Source organism: Harpia harpyja, chromosome 20 (assembly GCF_026419915.1).
Source record: "Harpia harpyja isolate bHarHar1 chromosome 20, bHarHar1 primary haplotype, whole genome shotgun sequence".
NCBI classification, from domain to species: domain Eukaryota; kingdom Metazoa; phylum Chordata; class Aves; order Accipitriformes; family Accipitridae; genus Harpia; species Harpia harpyja.
The window spans coordinates 18,840,356-18,859,404 of record NC_068959.1 but is presented as its reverse complement, the minus strand read 5'-3'; the positions used below and the strand labels follow the sequence as shown (position 1 = coordinate 18,859,404).

Here is a 19,049-nt window from a genome sequence, read left to right as displayed (position 1 = left end):
TGACACTATGCAACCTTGCTGTTGTGATATAATTGAAAGAAAAAAAAAATCTTCCTGGGAAAATGAAATCCCTCTAGATTATACTTAAAAACTCTGCTTTAACCTTCAGGAGGTTGGGAGGGGGGGGTTATTATGTTGTTTTGGAGACACTCTGCCTGCTAAACAAAATAAACTGCATGGGACTGATGCACAATCCTGCCCGAATCCCCCATCATCCCAAAATACATCACAGAAAGGTCTTGAAGGCAAAGAGACAATAAACAGTGAGAGAACAGAAGACCAGGCTCATCAAGTGTACCCAATTTGATCTGTACCAATCAATCACAGACACTATAACATCTGCCAAGCAGCCTGACACCCGGTTCAGTAGCATTGGGGAATCTCTAACTTCCATAGCCAACACTTCCACAGGTTATAAATTAAGAATGGTTTTGACAGCCTCTCAGAAATAAGCTTTACACAAGGACAAACTCATCTTCAGTGATGCTGCCATTCAGTTTAGAAAATGCCGTGTATATATTTTTAACCCACACTAGCTTTTCCTTAAAACAAGCATCTGCTTTGCCAGCACTACATGCACGAAAGTCTCCACCCTTCTCCACAGTGACTGCATTTACCCCCACTGCAATTTGATATGATGTGGATCCACATGTACGAGTGCATCACATGGCATCAAATCTTGCCTTATACATACTGTGTTTCTGAAGTGCTGATGCTACCTGGAGCTTGCTGTTTTGCAAGGTGGATTTGATGCAGCATGTTACAGTCCACAGCCTCTCTTGCAGCTCTAGAAAACCAGTAAAGCATAAGCTCCTTCTCTTTAGATATATGCTAGAATAGCTTATCATGTACGTGTTTTATCTTGAAAAAAAAATTAAGCCAAACGAAAATCCTTGCAATGAAACCAAGAATATCCATCAAGTTTTATGCAATTCTATTAAATTTATTTTAAAATAGTCTACAGAATACTAACCTCTTCTAACATCCTTCTACCCAGCAGATAAAGCGATGGATTTAGGGAGGGAGTCTGAAGGCAGAGAGGCAAGATGGAAGGGAAGATATGTAAATAGGTACAAAACTCATGTAATTACTGCATTTTTACATACATGTGGAATTAAAAGCAGCACAGAAATCATGGAATTATGGTGTGTGATATGTTAAAAGTTTTGCTGTGGTATATCAGTATATTCTTTTTGCATGCCTACCACGTTTTTTTTAAAAAAGGCCCAAGGAGTCCCCTTTGAAGTTAGGCTTTGTAAGATAACTACTTTAGTTAGTTATCTAGCTGATTAATCACTATCACAAAGGTCTGCACTTCTCAAACCTTGAACAAACTTCTAAGTCAGCTCAACACCCACGTTCTTCAAACACTAACACATAAAGCACAATAAGCACTTGTAAGTGCGGTAACTACTTCACAGAGCAGTTTACGTTTTACCTCTCCCTCCAGCACTCTGGCTATCCCACTGAAAATACACTCCTTTCTTCTCTTGGCCATCTGCTGCAGAATTTCATGGAGGGCACTTCTACACTTTCAGCCACGCTCACTCCTCCAAAACACTTACATGCAGTCTGCTGTGCTTGGGCTTTCTGTTGATGGCACATGTGTTAACTTATTAAAACACGTGGTTTGTGCTTTCAAAGGGAGGTTGTTGTTGTTCTGTTTTTTCTACACTCTTACTTCACTCCTAGATCTTTCACCACAACACTCTGATACACCCTCTTCACCAGAATATGAATGAAAATTAAAATAGCATTCTTAGCCTCTACACTGCCACAGGTAAGTATTATGCAAATACTACTTTTTTTCTGCAGTGCTTTTTGTTGAAGAAGGGTCTGGTGATGCTGAGATGCTTTCTGAAGAGGAAGGCTTGCCATGCTGCACATAGAACGACTATTGTACCAATGGACTAAAAATAAAATCCATGTCTATTCAATCAGAACTTTTAAAGCTGAAGAGGAAACACAAACACAGAATACATCCTAAGGGATGACTGATTGAATTACATGCCTGTGGTAGTCCCACAAAATGTTATTGATCTCAGACTGAACGCTGACATAGTTGATTACTTAGGCAGGAATTGTAAAACACAGGTGGTGTATTTTTGTCAGATGAAAGAGGAGGAAGGGCATTTTCCACCTTCTTGGTATTACAATTGTCCTGAAATTACCTGTTAGTAATTTTGGATGGACAGTGTGGACCCCCCCACACACTCCCACATCAAAAATGCATAGACCAGAATTAAGAAGCCATAAAGTGATGCAGTTCTTAAAGAGCTATACCAGCAATGAGAGAATATGACTTGGGGGTGTGGGGAGGGCTAGCCAAAGTAAATGGAGTGCTTTCAGATTTCTCATTATATAGTATTAGTATCTCACTGTAATCAACACAAACCAGGCGTCTGGACCAGCTCCTCCTGCACTGCCATGCAATGCCTGTGGGCAGGTGACACTGCACCACCTCTTTGCACTGCACAGAAAGAGAAGGGGAAGAAAAGAATGGTATCTCAGCCAGAGTCTTTAATAAAAGGCAATCCAAAACACAGGGCTGCATGGGATGTTTCCCATTATATTCTCATCCTGTTTTCCTTCCTAGCTTCCCAGGGACTGGTGATCACTGTGTTTTCCCTACCTTCAGAAAACTGGAAGAGCAAAGGCAGGACCTTCTACTTTGTCCTGAAGGGACAAACAGCTAAAGGAGAGGGAAGGATTACAGGACCATATAATTTTTTCATCTTTCACTTCAATTCTCAGGAAATACTGGAACAATCAGTGATATATGCTTACAAGCGAGGGTTACCAAGTTGTCAAAACTGCAATAGAATAAAACTGAATTGATATAGAGCACCCTTGTGTGGAGGAGAGAAACAGAGAATGCATTATGTCTTCATCTGAGTAATACTTTTTGGCGCTGTCTCACATATCATTCTCCTCTGGAAGCTGGGGAAAAGAATGGTCTATGAAACTGCCATGAGGTAGATGGAAACTGGCTGGATAGCTATTCAGAGGGCAGCTCTCAGTGGTTCAGCATCAAAACAACAGAAGGGATCAAGTGTGACTCAATCGACTAAGGTCTTTCCTGGGTCTAGTTGTGGTCAATGTATATGTTACCAAGCTGGATGATCAAACAGGAAAGGTATCATCATGTTGGAAAGGACTGCAGAAAACCTTCACAAATTTGAGAAAAGGCCTGAAGGTAACTAGATGGAATTCAGTAAAGACAAATGCAAAGGGCTTCAAGTTTGACAACAGAATAAACCACACAAATACAGCTGGCCAGGCTGGAGATCTGTCCATTATGGTGGGTCAGAAGCTGAACATAAATGACTGATCTTGTGTTGCTGCAAAGACAACAAGCACTTCACCAAAAATACAAACAGGGATATACTTTGCCAGCCACGTGAAATAATCCCTCTGCTGTGCTCTATGGCAGTTAGGTCACAGCTTCAAGAAAGATGTACGTTAACAACAAATACTTCAGGGTAAGAGCAATGAAAATGATCAAAGGCTAAACCATATAACAAACAAGGAAAGACAAAAAGAATTAGAGTTATTTAGACTAGTGAAGAGGAACGTGAAAGAACATAACGCTCTTTAAAAGGCTCGTACAAAGATAAAAGAAATCACCTGGTCTCCATGTCCATTGGTGGACTGAAGACAAAATAATACTTGTAATGAGTCTGCCATGCTGACACAGACAGGTACAATGCTTCTTTGAGACAGGAGGATGGACTAGGAAACCTCTTCACCTTCCACAACTACTTTCCTAAAATTCTATGAAGCATTTACGTACTTTTCCCATAAGAGCTTTTTTCCCCAAAACAACAGTTAAAAGCTACAGCTTTGGCTCTGACCAGATGAGTATAATGCCTCAAACAGACTATCAGTTTTGTGCCTGTGCAAGTTATGGGGTGCTCGTGGGATATTTGTACCTACTGATGCTAACCTTGAATTTGGGAAGTAAACGCTTTTAAATAACTGAATTAATTGTTATGTCTCACTGAAGGAATTTGTTAGATAACAACCACGAAAGTTTCAAAGTTTCAGCATTATTGAATATCCCTGAAAAAAGACGTTTTTACTGAATTGCCGCGAAATGTTAACTGTTTTCTACCCAGTTCTTTGCATAAATTAGTACAGAAGGAAGAAGCTGGTAGTCTCTAATTCAGGACCAGTACTGTTGCCTCAAGCCTTCAAAAGACTGATTAACAAATAAGGCGGCAGTGACAGCTTAAAGAAAACAACTAAAACATGAGAAGTGTGATATGCTTGCTATTCAAGGACTGTTTAGAATATGTGTACTCAAGGTAAAGCTTATCTAGTTTAAGATTCTGCTTACAATGGAGGATACTTAAGTAGTGTTCCTATAATAGTCAAGGCACCAGATAATGGACATTTCAGAGTTACAGACTTGCTAATTAAGGACATACATCCTCCTTTGGCATTGAGAAAGGAGGGGTTGGCAAGAGAAACAAAGACCCTGGCGTCCTCAGATGACCCATGCCCATAACAGGACAAAATGACTAGGGGTATTCTTCCCCAAACGACCCCTGACAACCACCCGAGACCCCCAGGCAGGCATAGAAGACTCTGGGATGATTGCTCAGGCAAACTAAACGTTGTGCTTGCTCAATATAATGAATATGCAATAGTTAGGCAGAACATTTTTATTAGATAGGCGTGATGTTTTAACTGTAGTGTATAAGTATGGACTGAAAACCTCAGTTGGTGTGCTCCATTTGTGGAAGTCTTCCACCTTGCACCCTGCGCAGAATAAAGCCATGCCTCCTCTCTAATCATACTTTGTGTTTTTCTGGAGTTACTTTCTGATCAGGTAACAGTACCACAGTTTACTGTTTCACTCTCCCTTCCCCTTTAGGAAAGATAAAAAAATGCAACACTATCACTTGGCAATTGGGAAAATACCATTCTGTCTGTAGAAATGTTACAATTTTTGGCAATAGCTTTAACAGTCTTTTTTATAAGGATCAGTATCTGCTGATATGGTTTAGGAGACATGATAATCTGCCACTTCCCACTTCTGAGTACTTAACTGTCCCCTCTAGAATGACAGTTAGATAATGTAAGCATTAACAGAGCTAGAAAAGGGGTATTGTATTAATTCTACCTCTTAATCATAAATAATCAAATCAAAACAAGCTCCTGATTGCTTAGGGCAGGAAGGCACTAATCAAAGTAAGGAAGGAAACACTAAACACTTGCAGGGAAGTCTCCTGACCAGACTATGTGCTAAAGACAAAGTAAATGTTCAAGAAAGTCTACATGGGAAAGAGGACCAGCTAGCAACTTTGACGTTACCTAACACATAGTTTGTGTTAGTCTTGCTTGAACACAGAAATTCAAGTAAGCAAAGAGAGTAGGTTTTAGTACCAAACTGGAAAGATGGATTTGCCCCGGGGGCAGAAAGACTAAAAGAGCAGAACTTCAGGTCCCATCACAGGTTCTGTAAAGCAGTGACATTTAGAACCTTCTGATAAAAAGCAGAGGGACATTAACATGATGAAGTGCAAAAGACAGTGTAGCATTTCAGATGAACAGAGCCAGTCAACACAGCTTTGCTCCTTGAAGGGCTGTACCCTGCTGTCATACGGACACCGGGTTTGAGAGCTCCATAACCCTTATCACACTGCAAGGGTGCTGAGGGACAAAACCCTAAAGGGCAAAAGGAGGCAAAACAGCAGCTGCAGTAGCAATGGAAACAGTGTATCTATCTAGATTAAATCTGAAAGCCAGGGAAATGTGACACCAAGAACAGAGCTAAGTTGATAAGCCACAAGAAAAATAAAAATTAGTATGCACAGGTACAAACACACGAGGCAGTTTTTACAGACACAAGGGGACACAGGACATGTGAAACATGGGAAGCTTTACTACATGAACAAAAATGAATAAGAAATTACTATTTCAAGAGAGAAAGGTTAGCAGTAGAGCAACTATGATAAACATCAAAGTATAAACAGCAGAGTAGTGCGATATGCTCTGGTAAACACATAGCCATGAGTAATTACAGCCACTAACTGAATCACTCCATAGATCCAGAGGGTTGAGGCAGAATCTCTGCTGCTAAAACAAACCCCTTCTAGTTAAAAGGTTTGAACTGCCTGCCTGAAAGAGTGCTGGACACTAAAAGCTTCAGTGTTAAGAAAGCAATGGCATGAACAACTCAAATGAAGTTCCTCGGGGAGCGGAATGACTGCAATTAATCCACAATGTCAAAACCTCTCCCTCTCCTTAGCAGAGCTGCAGCTGAAAAAAAAGCCACAGAACATCACAAGCGGCTGTCAGAAGCTAATCTAGAGAGACTCCTTAAGCATTAGCAAATGCCACCAGGCCTTGGAAATCAGAAGATTATGTGCAGCAAACAAAATTCACTTCATCCCCAACTGGGAGCCAACAGCTCAGGCTGTATCAAGGCTACCAATCTTCAGGAGTTTCTGCAACAGACTGTATAATGAAGTCTAGGGGCTATCTAATTGCGTAGAGAGGAAACCCTGAAAGCGCTGCAACAAATTCAGAGATTTCTTTACAGGAAACCTGCAATAATTAGTTGGAATAACTTTAAAAAGCTAAATAGAAAACATTATAAATGCATATAATGCACTTCCCCAGATTCACATGGACAAAACCCTATACAAGGGGAGCACAGACAAGATATCAAAATACAGGAACCCTCAAGTTAATTCTGGCTGCACAACCCTACTTCTGTCCCCTGATGGGTATAGATTATGCAATATTGTTTTACCATATGGACAAATAATACCCTCACGAAGCAAGACCACGCTCAGAAGCATTAAGATGAAGCAGTAGCAATAGTTCAGGCATTTCTCTTCTGACTGCTTCCCTCTGTAATGTGGGACTTCATCTTGCAAGTTACCAATGTGTCTAAATAAGATGAATGTTTCAGAGTGTGTGCATTGGGTTTGTGTGGCAAGGTTTTGATAGCAGCGGGGGGCTGGGGTGGTGGTGTGTTACAGGGGTGGCTTCTGTGAGAAGCTGCTGGAAGCTTCCCCTGTGTCCGACAGAGCCAATACCAGCCAGCTCCAAGACAGACCCACCACCAGCCAAGGCTGAGCCCACCAACAATAGTGGTAGTGCCTCTGGGATAACAGATTTAAGAAGGGAAAAAAAGTTGCAGCAAGCACAGAAACAGCAGCTGGAGAGAGGAGTGAGAACATGTAAGAGAAACAACCCCGCAGATCCCCAGGTCAGTGAAGAAGGAGGGGGAGGAGATGCTCCAGGCGCCGGAGCAGATTCCCCTGCAGCCCCTGGGGAAGACCATGGAGAGGCAAGCTGTCCCCCTGCAGCCCCAGGAGGTCCACGGTGGAGCAGGTGGGCTCCCGAAGGAGGCTGTGACCCCGTGGGAAGCCCACGCTGGAGCAGGCTCCTGGCAGGACCTGTGGCCCCGTGGAGAGAGGAGCCCACGCTGGAGCAGGTTTTCTGGCAGGACTTGTGACCCCACGGGGGACCCACGCTGGAGCAGTCTGTGCCTGAAGGACTGCACGCCATGGAAGGGACCCACGCTGGAGCAGTTCGTGAAAAACTGCAGCCCGTGGGAAGGACCCACATTGGAGAAGTTCATGAAGGACTGTATCCCATGGGAGGGACCCCATGCTGGAGCAGGGGAAGAGTGTGAGGACTCCTGCCCCTGAAGAGGATGAAGCAGCAGAGGCAACGTGTGATGAACTGACTGTAACCCCCATTCCCCATCCCCCTGTGCCACTGTGGGGGTAGGTAGAGAATCCGGGAGTGAAGCTGTGCCTGGGAGGAAGGAGGGGTGGAGGGAAGGTTTTTTGAGCTTTGGTTTTATTTCTTATTACCCTACTCTGGTTGATTAGCAATAAATTAAGTTATATTTCCCCAAGTTGAGTCTGTTTTGTCTGCGATGGTAACTGGTTGAGTGATCTCTCCGTGTCCTTATCTCAACCCACGAGCCCTTTGCTGTATTTTCTCTCCCCTGTCCAGCTGAGCGGGGGCAGTGGTAGAGCAGCTTTGGTGGGCACCTGGCATCCAGCCAGGGTCAACCCACCACAGTGTGGTACACCTATGCAAACAGGGACATATGAACACAATGTTACCATGATACATCCCTGGCACCCAAAAAAGCGAGGTTCTGAAATTGATAATCCACCACAGGTTTGTTGGTTGGTTGGGTTTTGGGGGGGGGGGTTTGTTTGTTTTTTGGTTGGTTTTTTTTTATATATTTTTACTGCCGTATCTCAGAGCCAGGGTCACACTGTTTCCAGCTGAACAGTAAAAGATTGCATAAACTCACTCAGACCAATATCCCACAAAAAAACTGAGATCTAGTAGAGATGCTGGGATTTAACAGTTGCAATAAGAACCATAGCCCAAAATGTTGTTCTACCAAATTGATTCGGTTCCCTACACTCTCAGGAAAAAAAAAAAAAAAAAAAAAATTTGCAGAGTCATGAAGACATGGGCCTGCTTCCATACATCACCACAGCTTATGCACAGCTTGAGGACTAAAAGCATTCAAATTCACACTGCTGCAAGACATGGACGTGGATGGGGCCAAGAGGGAAGTGGGGAAGGCTACTGTGCCCTCAGTACTCTTCATACAGATGGGAAATGATCCAGGATGGCCTTCTAAAAAAATTCCTCATAACAAAACTACTGATAACTGTAACATAGCTAGTTACATGACTTCATGTATGAAAGGAAAGAAGTATACCACCTCGTATGCAGATGACCACATATATAAGAGCAAGAGGAAAGTTTATCAAACAACAACATTGAAATCTCTCCCCCAGATCAAACTATGCATGTTTTCTATCAGAGGTCATACTGAACCATGCACAAAACATCTACCTTTCCTTGCAAAGAGCAGTCCTTAAAATATAAAAGTTCAATTTTAACTACAGGGGCGGTACAAGGCTAACTTCACCTGAGGAGGTAGGGGAATATTCTCATTTCAGTAGCATATTGCAACATATTATGTTCTATTATACAACTAACTGGGGTCTTCAGAAGTGCAATCGAGCAATCCTTAAGGGTAACAATTGTTCTCCTTAAAATATTACGGAGCCTTAACTTTAAAAGTTTTATAGGTCTCCTCCTTTCCTATTAAAAAGTTGTATAGGTCCTACCCAGGAAGGTAGGTATATGGAATAATGGAAGCCATTTTCAGGAACTTTCACAAATGTTTTCTTTTTCACTCCCTTGTATTTAAAGCTAAAATTGTTTAATTTGCATTGTACTTCTCGGCTCATCTGAGTGAGCATGACTGAGAGAGAGTCAAGGTAGGAAAGTGCCATACTAGAACACAGTGCAGAAAAACTTGAGAAGCAAAAAAAATTGCAAGTAGCCAGCAACTGTCATCAGGTACACTGTTTATTTAACAAAAAAAAAAAAAAAAAAAAAGGCAATTAATGGTGGTGGGAAAGAACAAAAGAGAAACTGCATCAAAGAAACCAACAGAAACAGGATCCTACAGTGAGAGTAACTGAGGACTGGAAGATGCAGTGCACAGGCTCAGGTGCCTGCTACCTTGTTCTTCAGAGAAGATACAAAAATGCAATCTGTAATTACAGTGTAACACCTCTCATTTGAGCCCTTTGAAGAATATGAATAATAGATATTCTTATCTTCCCTATGAAGTAATTGCATGAATATAAGAAGTGGAGGAATTAGCATAGTGGGGAAAGGAACTGGACTCTTGTATTGGTGTACTGCTCCAACCTCTGCCAGCAGTGACACTACTGAGGCACTTCAGAAGTGCCTCCCAGCACAGCACCCTACACACAGGCTGCCCACGCTGCTTCATGGGGGCTGAAGTTACCCCTGGCTGATGGCAGAAGTTCACACTGGCTCTGTCTCTGAACAGGCTGGGGGGGGGGCAGAAAGAACACTTGATTTCTGCCTTGGATGAAGAAAAATCTGTACAAGGGTAGGAATAATTGAAAAGAAATGACTGGGAAGTATGTAAAGAAATGTGCTGATTCAGCTATAATACAGCCTCTGCATCATGCAGCATTAATGGGCTGAAACCAGTATTTTTGGTTCCTATTACCTCATAGCTGAGCACCTTCAGAGGCCATACCCTGGAGAAGAAAGATTCCTCCAGAAAGATTAATCTGCTCAAACCTCTCTCCCCTCTTTCCCTCTCTCTAAAGTGGGTTTGAAGTTCCCACCTGACGCTAGAGGAAAGAACATGCTCTGTCATAAGAGCTTTTATATAAGAATATCCCTATTCCACATTTAGATTAATCAATACCTTATCAAATTATGAGAATTATGAGGAAAGACCCAGAATATACATTTCACTGCAGGTCAGCTAGTATCTGTAGCAGCTGAGCAATAAATATCTTTGCAGAGCCAGAGTAGGAACCCTGGTCTGCTCCTTGTGAGGAACCGATCTCCACTTCAGAGGCTTTAACCTTTACATACTGTTACTTAAAACCATACAATACCTCATGAATCAAATCAGTATCACGTACTATTTGTCTTTGGCTATTCCCAGCCCCAGCATTTGCAACACTACCACAGGCAATAATAATACAATTTGAGGTGACCAGTTACCAGATTATAAATCTTACCTCTTTGTGGTTACTTAGGATCTGAACTTGGGCAGAGTGCCTGTTTAAGGATCCAGCTAGTTTAGTTTTGAACTCAGCTGCTGACAAGTAAAGGCACTATGAGGAGCAAGCCTCTAGGTCTGAGGTCTGGGTTACCTTAAGGGTTGGTTACTTGATACAACAGTAAATGTCTATCTCCTCTCTCTGTATAACATCATGTACTGGACACACCACATGAAAACAGGGGCACTGAGAAAGACTTGGAAGCACTTACTCTAATGAAGTTACAGGGAACTGGCTTTAAGACCCCATCTCCATTGGCAGTCATATTAAAATTATTTCTCTCAGCAGCAACTGAAATCTACCAGTTGGCAGTATATTTTTGACATACTGTTGAATTATGTAGACACATACAGTAACAACCTCTGAAGCATCTGAGATAGCCGATTTGTAAATTTATTTATTCAACCAAGAAAAATATTTGAGCACCTGCTTCTAATCTTCTGTCATAAAACAAGTGACTACAACTGACGCCAGCAGGCTTTCCTACATTAAAAAGCTAAATCCCTAACACTATACTTGACGGCATATTTTACTTTACTTATTTTCAGGGTTTTGTACCCTGCCATAGGTATGACTGGATCGATACTGAACTTGTCCAAAACCACAACTTGTATTTGCTCTAGATCCCTCTAATTTGAAGAAATATGATTTATGAATGCTTCAAAGGTACCTGGAGGATGGATGGATGTTCTGCAAAGAAGTTGAGTTAAAGCCAAACTCATAGAACAAACGTACAGCCAGAATTTAGTCTCACTTTACAGAGCAGGTTTTTGGTCTCCAACCATAAGTTAGTACAAGGTTTCACCAGATGTTTCCCCAAATTACATGTAATACATATAATTGTTTGTGGATGCATTGTTGCACTCAAGAAAACCAATCTTCAGCTCTTAGCCCACCCTTTTGGATGTGGTTGTGTATAGCTCTTAGGAGCTGGGAACTAACCTAGCAAGACTGTAGCAGCTCTCTGTCTAAGTGCAAAATTGCAGCAAGGACAGCCAATAAACACAAAACCCCAAAAGACAGAACAGTGAGAGAAGCATAAAGCAACAAGTCATCAACATTTCTGTATCTATTAGGGTCACAAAAAATTGCCCCATGCTCTGCAGAACTTTTTAATTAAGCAAAGTTTGCCTCAACTATGTATAGACACTACCCACCCGCCCCTTGGTTTTAAGCAAATGGGAACATTTTAATGAAGAATTCTGAAAACACTAACAGTAAAATTGGCAAAGGTCTGATCTTACTGGAGCTCTTCTGTTTGGTTGAGTTTTAGGGGATCATTTCACAGACTTGCTGCACCTGCATTTCAGATGGAACAAAAGAAATCAGAAAAAACCCCAGATTCTTTCCTACTGGTTTAATATTTTATTAAAAAATGCTCAACAGTTTCAGGCTGTGCTCAGAGATTAGAACTGCCACTAATGTCTCTGGTTTCAGTCCTTTCCAGTCAAACACCTGAATGAACTAATAGCAAGAATGGGACCTCACCTCTGGAACATAGCTAACAGAGAAAGTGGAACTGAGCAAACATACATTCAGCTGCAGCAAATTCTAAAACCTCACATTTCCCAAATTACTGTCTACACTATTTCCCTCCCCATTATTATTGCTTCTTACATTAGACTAACGAAGAATCAGCACTCAGGGGTTTTTTGTTTTGTTTTCTTTTGTTTTCTTTAAACACGACAAAGGAACACTGTTTCAGTAAGCCTGTTCCATTTACAGGAGACAGAATAATTCTAGTTCTTAAAAGGAATAAGAATATAGCCAAATTCAGTGTCTTATTTTAGTATTACTTCACACAGCCATGAGAAAGCACATGGATTTTCTAGTTGTTTACAAACAAAAAGCAGTGATCATTTCTAGTGAATATAAAGATGTTAGAAATATTTATGTTGCAATATAAGCACCCACTGTACCTTTCCCATCACTGCCACCTAGCACATCAAAGAAAACAGTTTAATGCCACCTTTAAAGATTTCCAAGTTATTGAAATCTGCATTGCACTACATTAATGATCACTTGTATTACATTAATGTTACTATTTACACATAAGTAATTCTTAGCACAGGTACAGAGTCAGAAGGGAAAAACACAAGCTCATATAATTTAATGAGTACCAAATAAATACATCTTGGCCTCCAAGTGAACTATTTTTCAGCCAGAAAAAAAGAATTCCAAGAAAAATTATCCAAAGCTAAAAAGGTTTATAGTATCATGCTCCTATACACTGTCAAGTCATCCATCAGCAATCAGAACTATGTGTATCAGGAATTCTGCCAGTGTTCCTTTACAATGAGTTAAAAGAAATGCTATACCCTTGTACAGTTGTATGGATTGAGGGATTATTGACTGATGACCGCAAACAAAATGCAGCCAGCGCTGTTTAGTGAATACAAGTTGGGAATATTTGTTCACTTTTGCTCATTTCCTCTTTGAACAGACAACTTTCTCACCTGTCACATATTTGACTTTGCTGGGGAAACACTGGGGAGACTCTTCTGGGGAAAGCAATTACTTTGAAAAGAGCAGACCCTGGAATTACAGTAATTAGGTCTGGAAAGAAGGTATAAAAACGTTCTTGCAGTTAAACAGGTAGCAATGCAATTGCCTCAGCATTTGACTTGACAGATTATTTTTAAGGTGAGCACTTCTGTTGACATTATTTGAAATTAGTTGTCAGAAATCTTAATTTATTTCTAATTATGTAACTGAACTCCAGTGACATTCTAGGAGTAAACTAAAAGCTCCCAGGATACTCATTTTGTAATTAGAAATATCAACATTCATGTAATGACAAATACATGCCAATTCACATCTTTTCTTAATCTAAATAAAATAACTCTTATTTAGGCCATTTTTCATATTTGTTCCTAATCCTGCAGGAGGAGTTCTAGGATTATGTGACAGCACTGATTTTACAGTAGCAGGTTAAAATTCCATCTGCTTTTCTTGCTTTTAAGATTACCAGTAAAACATATTAAATATATAAATTTCCTCTACATTTATTCAGTCTTTCATCAGCCTTAACTAACTTGTTTTTTAAAGATAATACCTGAATAAAGTCACATAGTTGTTTATGCTAATATTTTATCATTGCTATTTCCTTTGCTAGATAAACTTTGCACAGTTAGTACTCACTGACTTGGGGGCACCTTTGTTTTAAAAAAATACCTCATTTGCTTCATCAAGAAGTTATTTTCTTTCAGCGATACCTACATCCCTTTATGAATAGATAATATGATCCCCAAAGCTCACTTAATTGTTAAAACACATATGCTTTACTCAGCCAGGAAAACCTTTAAGAAAAAAAAACAACTTCGTTGCATTGGTAAGATGAAGAGAGACCAAATTTTCCAATTCAATAGGTGAAACCAGAAATATTTCTCCCTAGGTTATTTTGCTTCTGGTTACTTTGCTGAAGTGTCTGGAATAACAAATACAGAGAAATTTTGTTTTATTCACATTCATTCCATCACGTCTTTGGTCTGCAAATGTCACAACAGAATTGCTTCAGGTAGCCATATGAAATCATGCACCTAATTATCAGCTGTGCTTCCATTATCTCAAGAGACATTTTCCTTTTTCCAGGTTCATACTAATTTATTTTCAAGAGAGAAAAAGAATTAACAGCAAGAAAAATGAATTAAGAAAATTTGATAAAATAATACACAAGGCAAAAAAAATCAGAGCTTCAGATTCCCTCTATGGTAATATACCAAAAGCAAACAAAAGTCCTCAGTAAAGCATAAAGCATAATTCCCTCTTTGCAGCCTGTATGACTCTTAATAAAGATAAAGACAATATTGAGAATCCGTGCACTGACAGACAATGCTCTCCTTCCCACAGCCTATCTGCTACCTAGAGTGGCTTGACTGAAACAGATTTAAACAAAAGTAAACAGGAGCTGGAAAACTTGGAAGTTCTCTTACCATCTGACAAGTCAATTAGCCCGAGGTAGTGCAAAAGTTTCAGAGAGGAGCACACCACCACCACAATCCCTAGAGTCTGGAGTCCCTCCGACTCGCCTTTAGTCCACATCCTTTAAGGCACCACACAGATACCTACTGGTGTGCCTGCAAACAACTGGCAGACATCTAAAGCTGAGAAATCCTCTGTTTGAAGCTTTTCTTCCCGCTGCTCAGCTAAGTGTACAGCACATTTCCCTCCCCCCCCTCATTCTCACACTCCCTCTGTTTCTCAACCTCTCCCCCTATTTCTTATCTCTCGCTTTTTTTTCTTGTGTCTTTTTTTTTTTTTTAAACATGCAAGCAATTTCTGCATTTAACTGTAACCTATGGTTTTATTTTCTTTGACTTCAGGGCAATTCTCTCAAGAGTTTACTCTGCCCCTGAACAACTTAGCACTGTGCTGCTAACCTCAGCAACATCTCACACTATTTTTTTTTTTTTCTAGTATCTGTGATACCAGTCAACTTTTGCATTTGGGATTTTCTCAGTAATTCTGCCACTGCAGATGCTTTTTGTCAACGCTTCTTCTGTACTGAATAAGAGAATATGGCACATTGTAGGGGAGGAAAGGAAACATCTTTCCCTTTCTTAATTCCTCTGTGCCCCCCCCCCGCATGCTGGGATATACATAAACGCACTTCCCACATACATGTGTATACTCATATCGACCCCAGGACCTACATAGCAATTCTGTTCGTAAGCAACAACTCCAAACTCTGTTCCTCTGGGTTAGCTGCTGGACAGCAAAGAGTGCATTTCGCTAGCATTTAACATGTACCCAGACATCAGTGTGTACCAGCACTGGCCTGGAACAAGCATCCTTTACAGGCAGCTAAGGAAGACAGATGCACTTTACACTTGTTCATCTTTGCAATATTTCACCAGGCTGATGGCATGGGGTAACACTACAGGTTGCTCTCATGTTAAGTCAATTATGTATTTCTTCATTATCACCACAGATGAGTAAACACTTGGCAGGTTGAGTGTTTTATCGGGATGGCAGCTGCAAGATTGCAACACCAGTAAAAGCCAGATTTTTCAAACATGCTATTAGTGAAAAATGCTGGTATGCCCCATGTGGGATGTTCAGGAGAACAGAGATAGCCAATGCCTTTTATTTTACAGGACTTGGAGGCTGTCATTTTCCCCATGCTGTTCCAATGCTTCTGCCCCCCTCCAGGCAAGCAATAGCTGCCTTTCCCTGCAGTCCCGAATGAGCAGGGCAGGCTGGCTTACATCCCACCACACTGCTCCCATAAGCTCTTCTGATACTGCCTCTGCCTTAAACTACTGCTGAACAATAATATCAGGTGCAGAACCTCAAAGGGATTTTGTATATGACTAACTGATGCACTTAAACTGCTTAGAGATGTTCATATTAAAGCCAGGTAGGAGGTACAGAGTACTCGTACATACTTGAGTGATCAAGTAAACAAGTAATGAACACTTCAATTGAATTTGAGCTTTGTTTCTGTATGCAGGTGGCCAAGGAAGAAATCACACTTGCAAATGTGTTATGAGGGTTCTCTGTCATTGGCATCTACCTATCCAGAGCAAAAAAGCCATGGTATCAAAGCCACTTCTAGTGATGACTACTTTAGACCAAAGGATTTTTTTTTTTTTTTGTACTCTGTAGCATCTGGCACATTAGGTTTTCGTTGCCCTGGTTGTATGACTGGCTATGATGCCACATTATGGTTCATATTTCCCAGATTAACACATTCAGCTTTAAAACTACCAAGGAACTGAAATCACTGCACTGTCAAACCTCTCCCAGACAAGGAGAGGAGAATTTGAAGGATAAACAGACCTCAAAACACTTTGGCAATTCCTTGGCTTATCATGTCCTGTTTCCGTTAAAAAAAACCCAAACACTACTACCACGAAAGAACACCAAAACAAACAAACCCCACCACATAAAATTTGGTCAGGCATATTGACCACAAAAATAACCAGGTTCCTTCCTGTCTATAGAAGAGATGTTTGACAGATTTACTGGCTGCCTGGTAGACTTTGCACTGTTTTCTCAGACCCCTAAGTTAACAGATCTTAAAGAGCACACAGCATGAAAGACCCCAACTTACTCACCGACTCATTTCCAGGCACATTACTTTCTTGCAGATACATCTTATCACAAAATTCCTTCCCAGCAATGCATGAACCTCCTGAATCTACTAATTACCACAAAAAAAGTGAAACTAAAAAATTATATTATGAGCAGTGAAACTCAAAAAGCCTGGCTTCCTACAGGTATGCCTTGCAATTCTACAGTTCTCCCACCATAATGTTCCACCTCTGCATCTTCTAAAGCCTTGCAGCAGCACCTTAGCAAGACACATGGGAAGGGCATGAATAACTGGTAGTTCAATTGTTTGTGTTACTGCAATTTATGCCAAGCCTAACATTTTGATTCTTTAGGTGTTCCTGATACAAGCAACTGCAAAAGAACATTTGGTTTCAGTCCCTAGAGTCCCCGCTGCATGAAGACTTCATGCATGCCAGAAGTTCAGAATCCGTTAGACAGTACCATCTAATGCTGTCAAAGCCAAACCATGATTTTTGTGAGGTTGACTTACTTTTTAACCAGGCTTGGAGAGAATGTTGAATGAGAATTTTTCCATTCGGGACCTTCAGGCTGGTTTGGGATCACCCTGAAGCCAGCAATTCTTCCTGGATGTTGCTGCTTCTCCTTTCATTTCCCAAAAGTTCACAAAACAGTCATTCGGCTCATTCTTCACTTGCTCATTACTGCCCCGAGAACCAGGATTCCTTATGTTAGGGACATATTGGTGTCATGTTGTGTTAACTTTTTATGGAAATTACTGCTAGTTGCCTGACAGAGCACCAGGTCCCTCCATCCATCCAACCATCCAGCTTGGAAGCCCCATACTGACCCACCATCATGGCATACAATTAATTAAAACAAATCAGCCTTCTGTTGTTACATAGACATTCAACTCATCAGGAGTGACTGACTACAGAGTTGGCTCCAGATGCCTTATGGGAGGCAAATCCTATGGACCCAAATACTCATCTGTGTTTTCCCCACTGTAAGAACTAATTTAAGTAAAAGATAGCATCTTCCCTCAAAAGCTTACCTCCCAACTTGGCCCAGTAGTTACAGCAACACTCATTCTTTACTGTAGTACTGAGCTAATGAGAGAAATTGGTTCTGTGATTTAAACCAAAGAAAGGCTACTCAGTTTAGTTCTCCAATAGAATTCTGCACAGAAATAGAGGATCAACTCTTAACAAGAGGCAGAAATATTAATCAAGAGTTTATTAGGTATTTTATTTGACTCATTCCTGGAGCAGTGAGGAAAAACCCAAATGCCAAATAAGATAGTGGGATTCAAAATTTTTCATTTCTACAGAATAAATATTCTACAGCCTAAAAAATACTCTGCAGATCTGCAGCAGCTTTTGGATCAATGCTTCCCATTTGTACAACTGCTGCAAAATACATACTGTTATCCTCAGAGAGGGCAGCTCAAGGGACTAAATGATTTTAACTAGAATCACACATAAAATAAACAGCAAAAACTGGAGCGCCTGGTTTTCTACAGTAGCCACTGAACAGCAGATTTTGTAGAACAGCAACTGGAAGAACATTTTTCTAGCTATATACAGACAAGGTTAAGCTCACCAGTGAAGCAGTAAGCTTTATTTTTGCCAAATCCTAAAAAAGAGGAATGTAAAAAAAGCCAAGTGTTTAAAATACCAGATGTCTTGATAAGAGAGAGATGTTCTCACTAATGCCTAGTGTACGTATCTCTCACATGCAGCAAAAGGGGTTGAATGCCTCAATTATCTGTGAAAAAGGTTTACGCTGGGTATGCGCAATGTGTGCCCTCTGGGAACACAAGTAGGAACTTTATATAAAGATCAATCAAAATAACTTGTAATGAAAAGGATTTTCTAGTAATAAAAGAATTGCTATGATGAATCATATCAATGATTTATGTAATCTATAATCAGCTCTTAAAATTGGTTGGGTGGAATACATCATGTGAAGGTGCAAAAATCACAGCAAAATAGAGAATAATGTTCCCCACAGCAGAAGCTTCTCCCAGTGACCAAGCTATTTGGAACACATTTACACATTCAAAGATGAGGATTTGTCTCCTCACTTTGTTTTAAAACAAATGCAGCATGACATATTCTCATTACCCACACCTTTAAGAAAACCCCAGTGGCATTCTATGATTAGTCTGGTATAAAACCCTAAATATTAAGTTTTTGTCATTTTGATTGACTATTCCTTTGCTCTTATGTTGTGATAAAGAATAAACAGGAACATCTGATTGATTCTTCTTGTACAGTTCATTATTTCAAATATCTCTAGAACACCTCTGTTTATGGATCTTCCAATACTTAGCAGTCCTGAACAGTCTTCTCGCAAGGCTCTTGTCCATAAATCTATTTTCACTGCAGATCTATGAAGCCCTTCTACTTCTGT

The 19,049-nt window shown here is 40.6% G+C and overlaps 1 protein-coding gene across 7 annotated transcripts in view; it reads right to left on the bottom strand.

Moving 5' to 3' along the window:
* Positions 1 to 19,049, bottom strand: part of KCNIP1 (potassium voltage-gated channel interacting protein 1) — a 475,234-nt gene that overhangs the window by 52,040 nt on the left and 404,145 nt on the right. Inside the window, exon 1 of one of the 7 annotated variants that reach the window (XM_052772079.1) lies at positions 14,552 to 14,705. The exons of the other annotated variants lie outside the window; for them this stretch is intronic. Coding sequence (XP_052628039.1) covers positions 14,552 to 14,660 — 109 coding nt within the window. The 5' untranslated portion in view covers positions 14,661 to 14,705. Of the gene's footprint in view, positions 1 to 14,551; positions 14,706 to 19,049 lie in introns of those variants that run through there. 7 annotated transcript variants of the gene reach the window in all.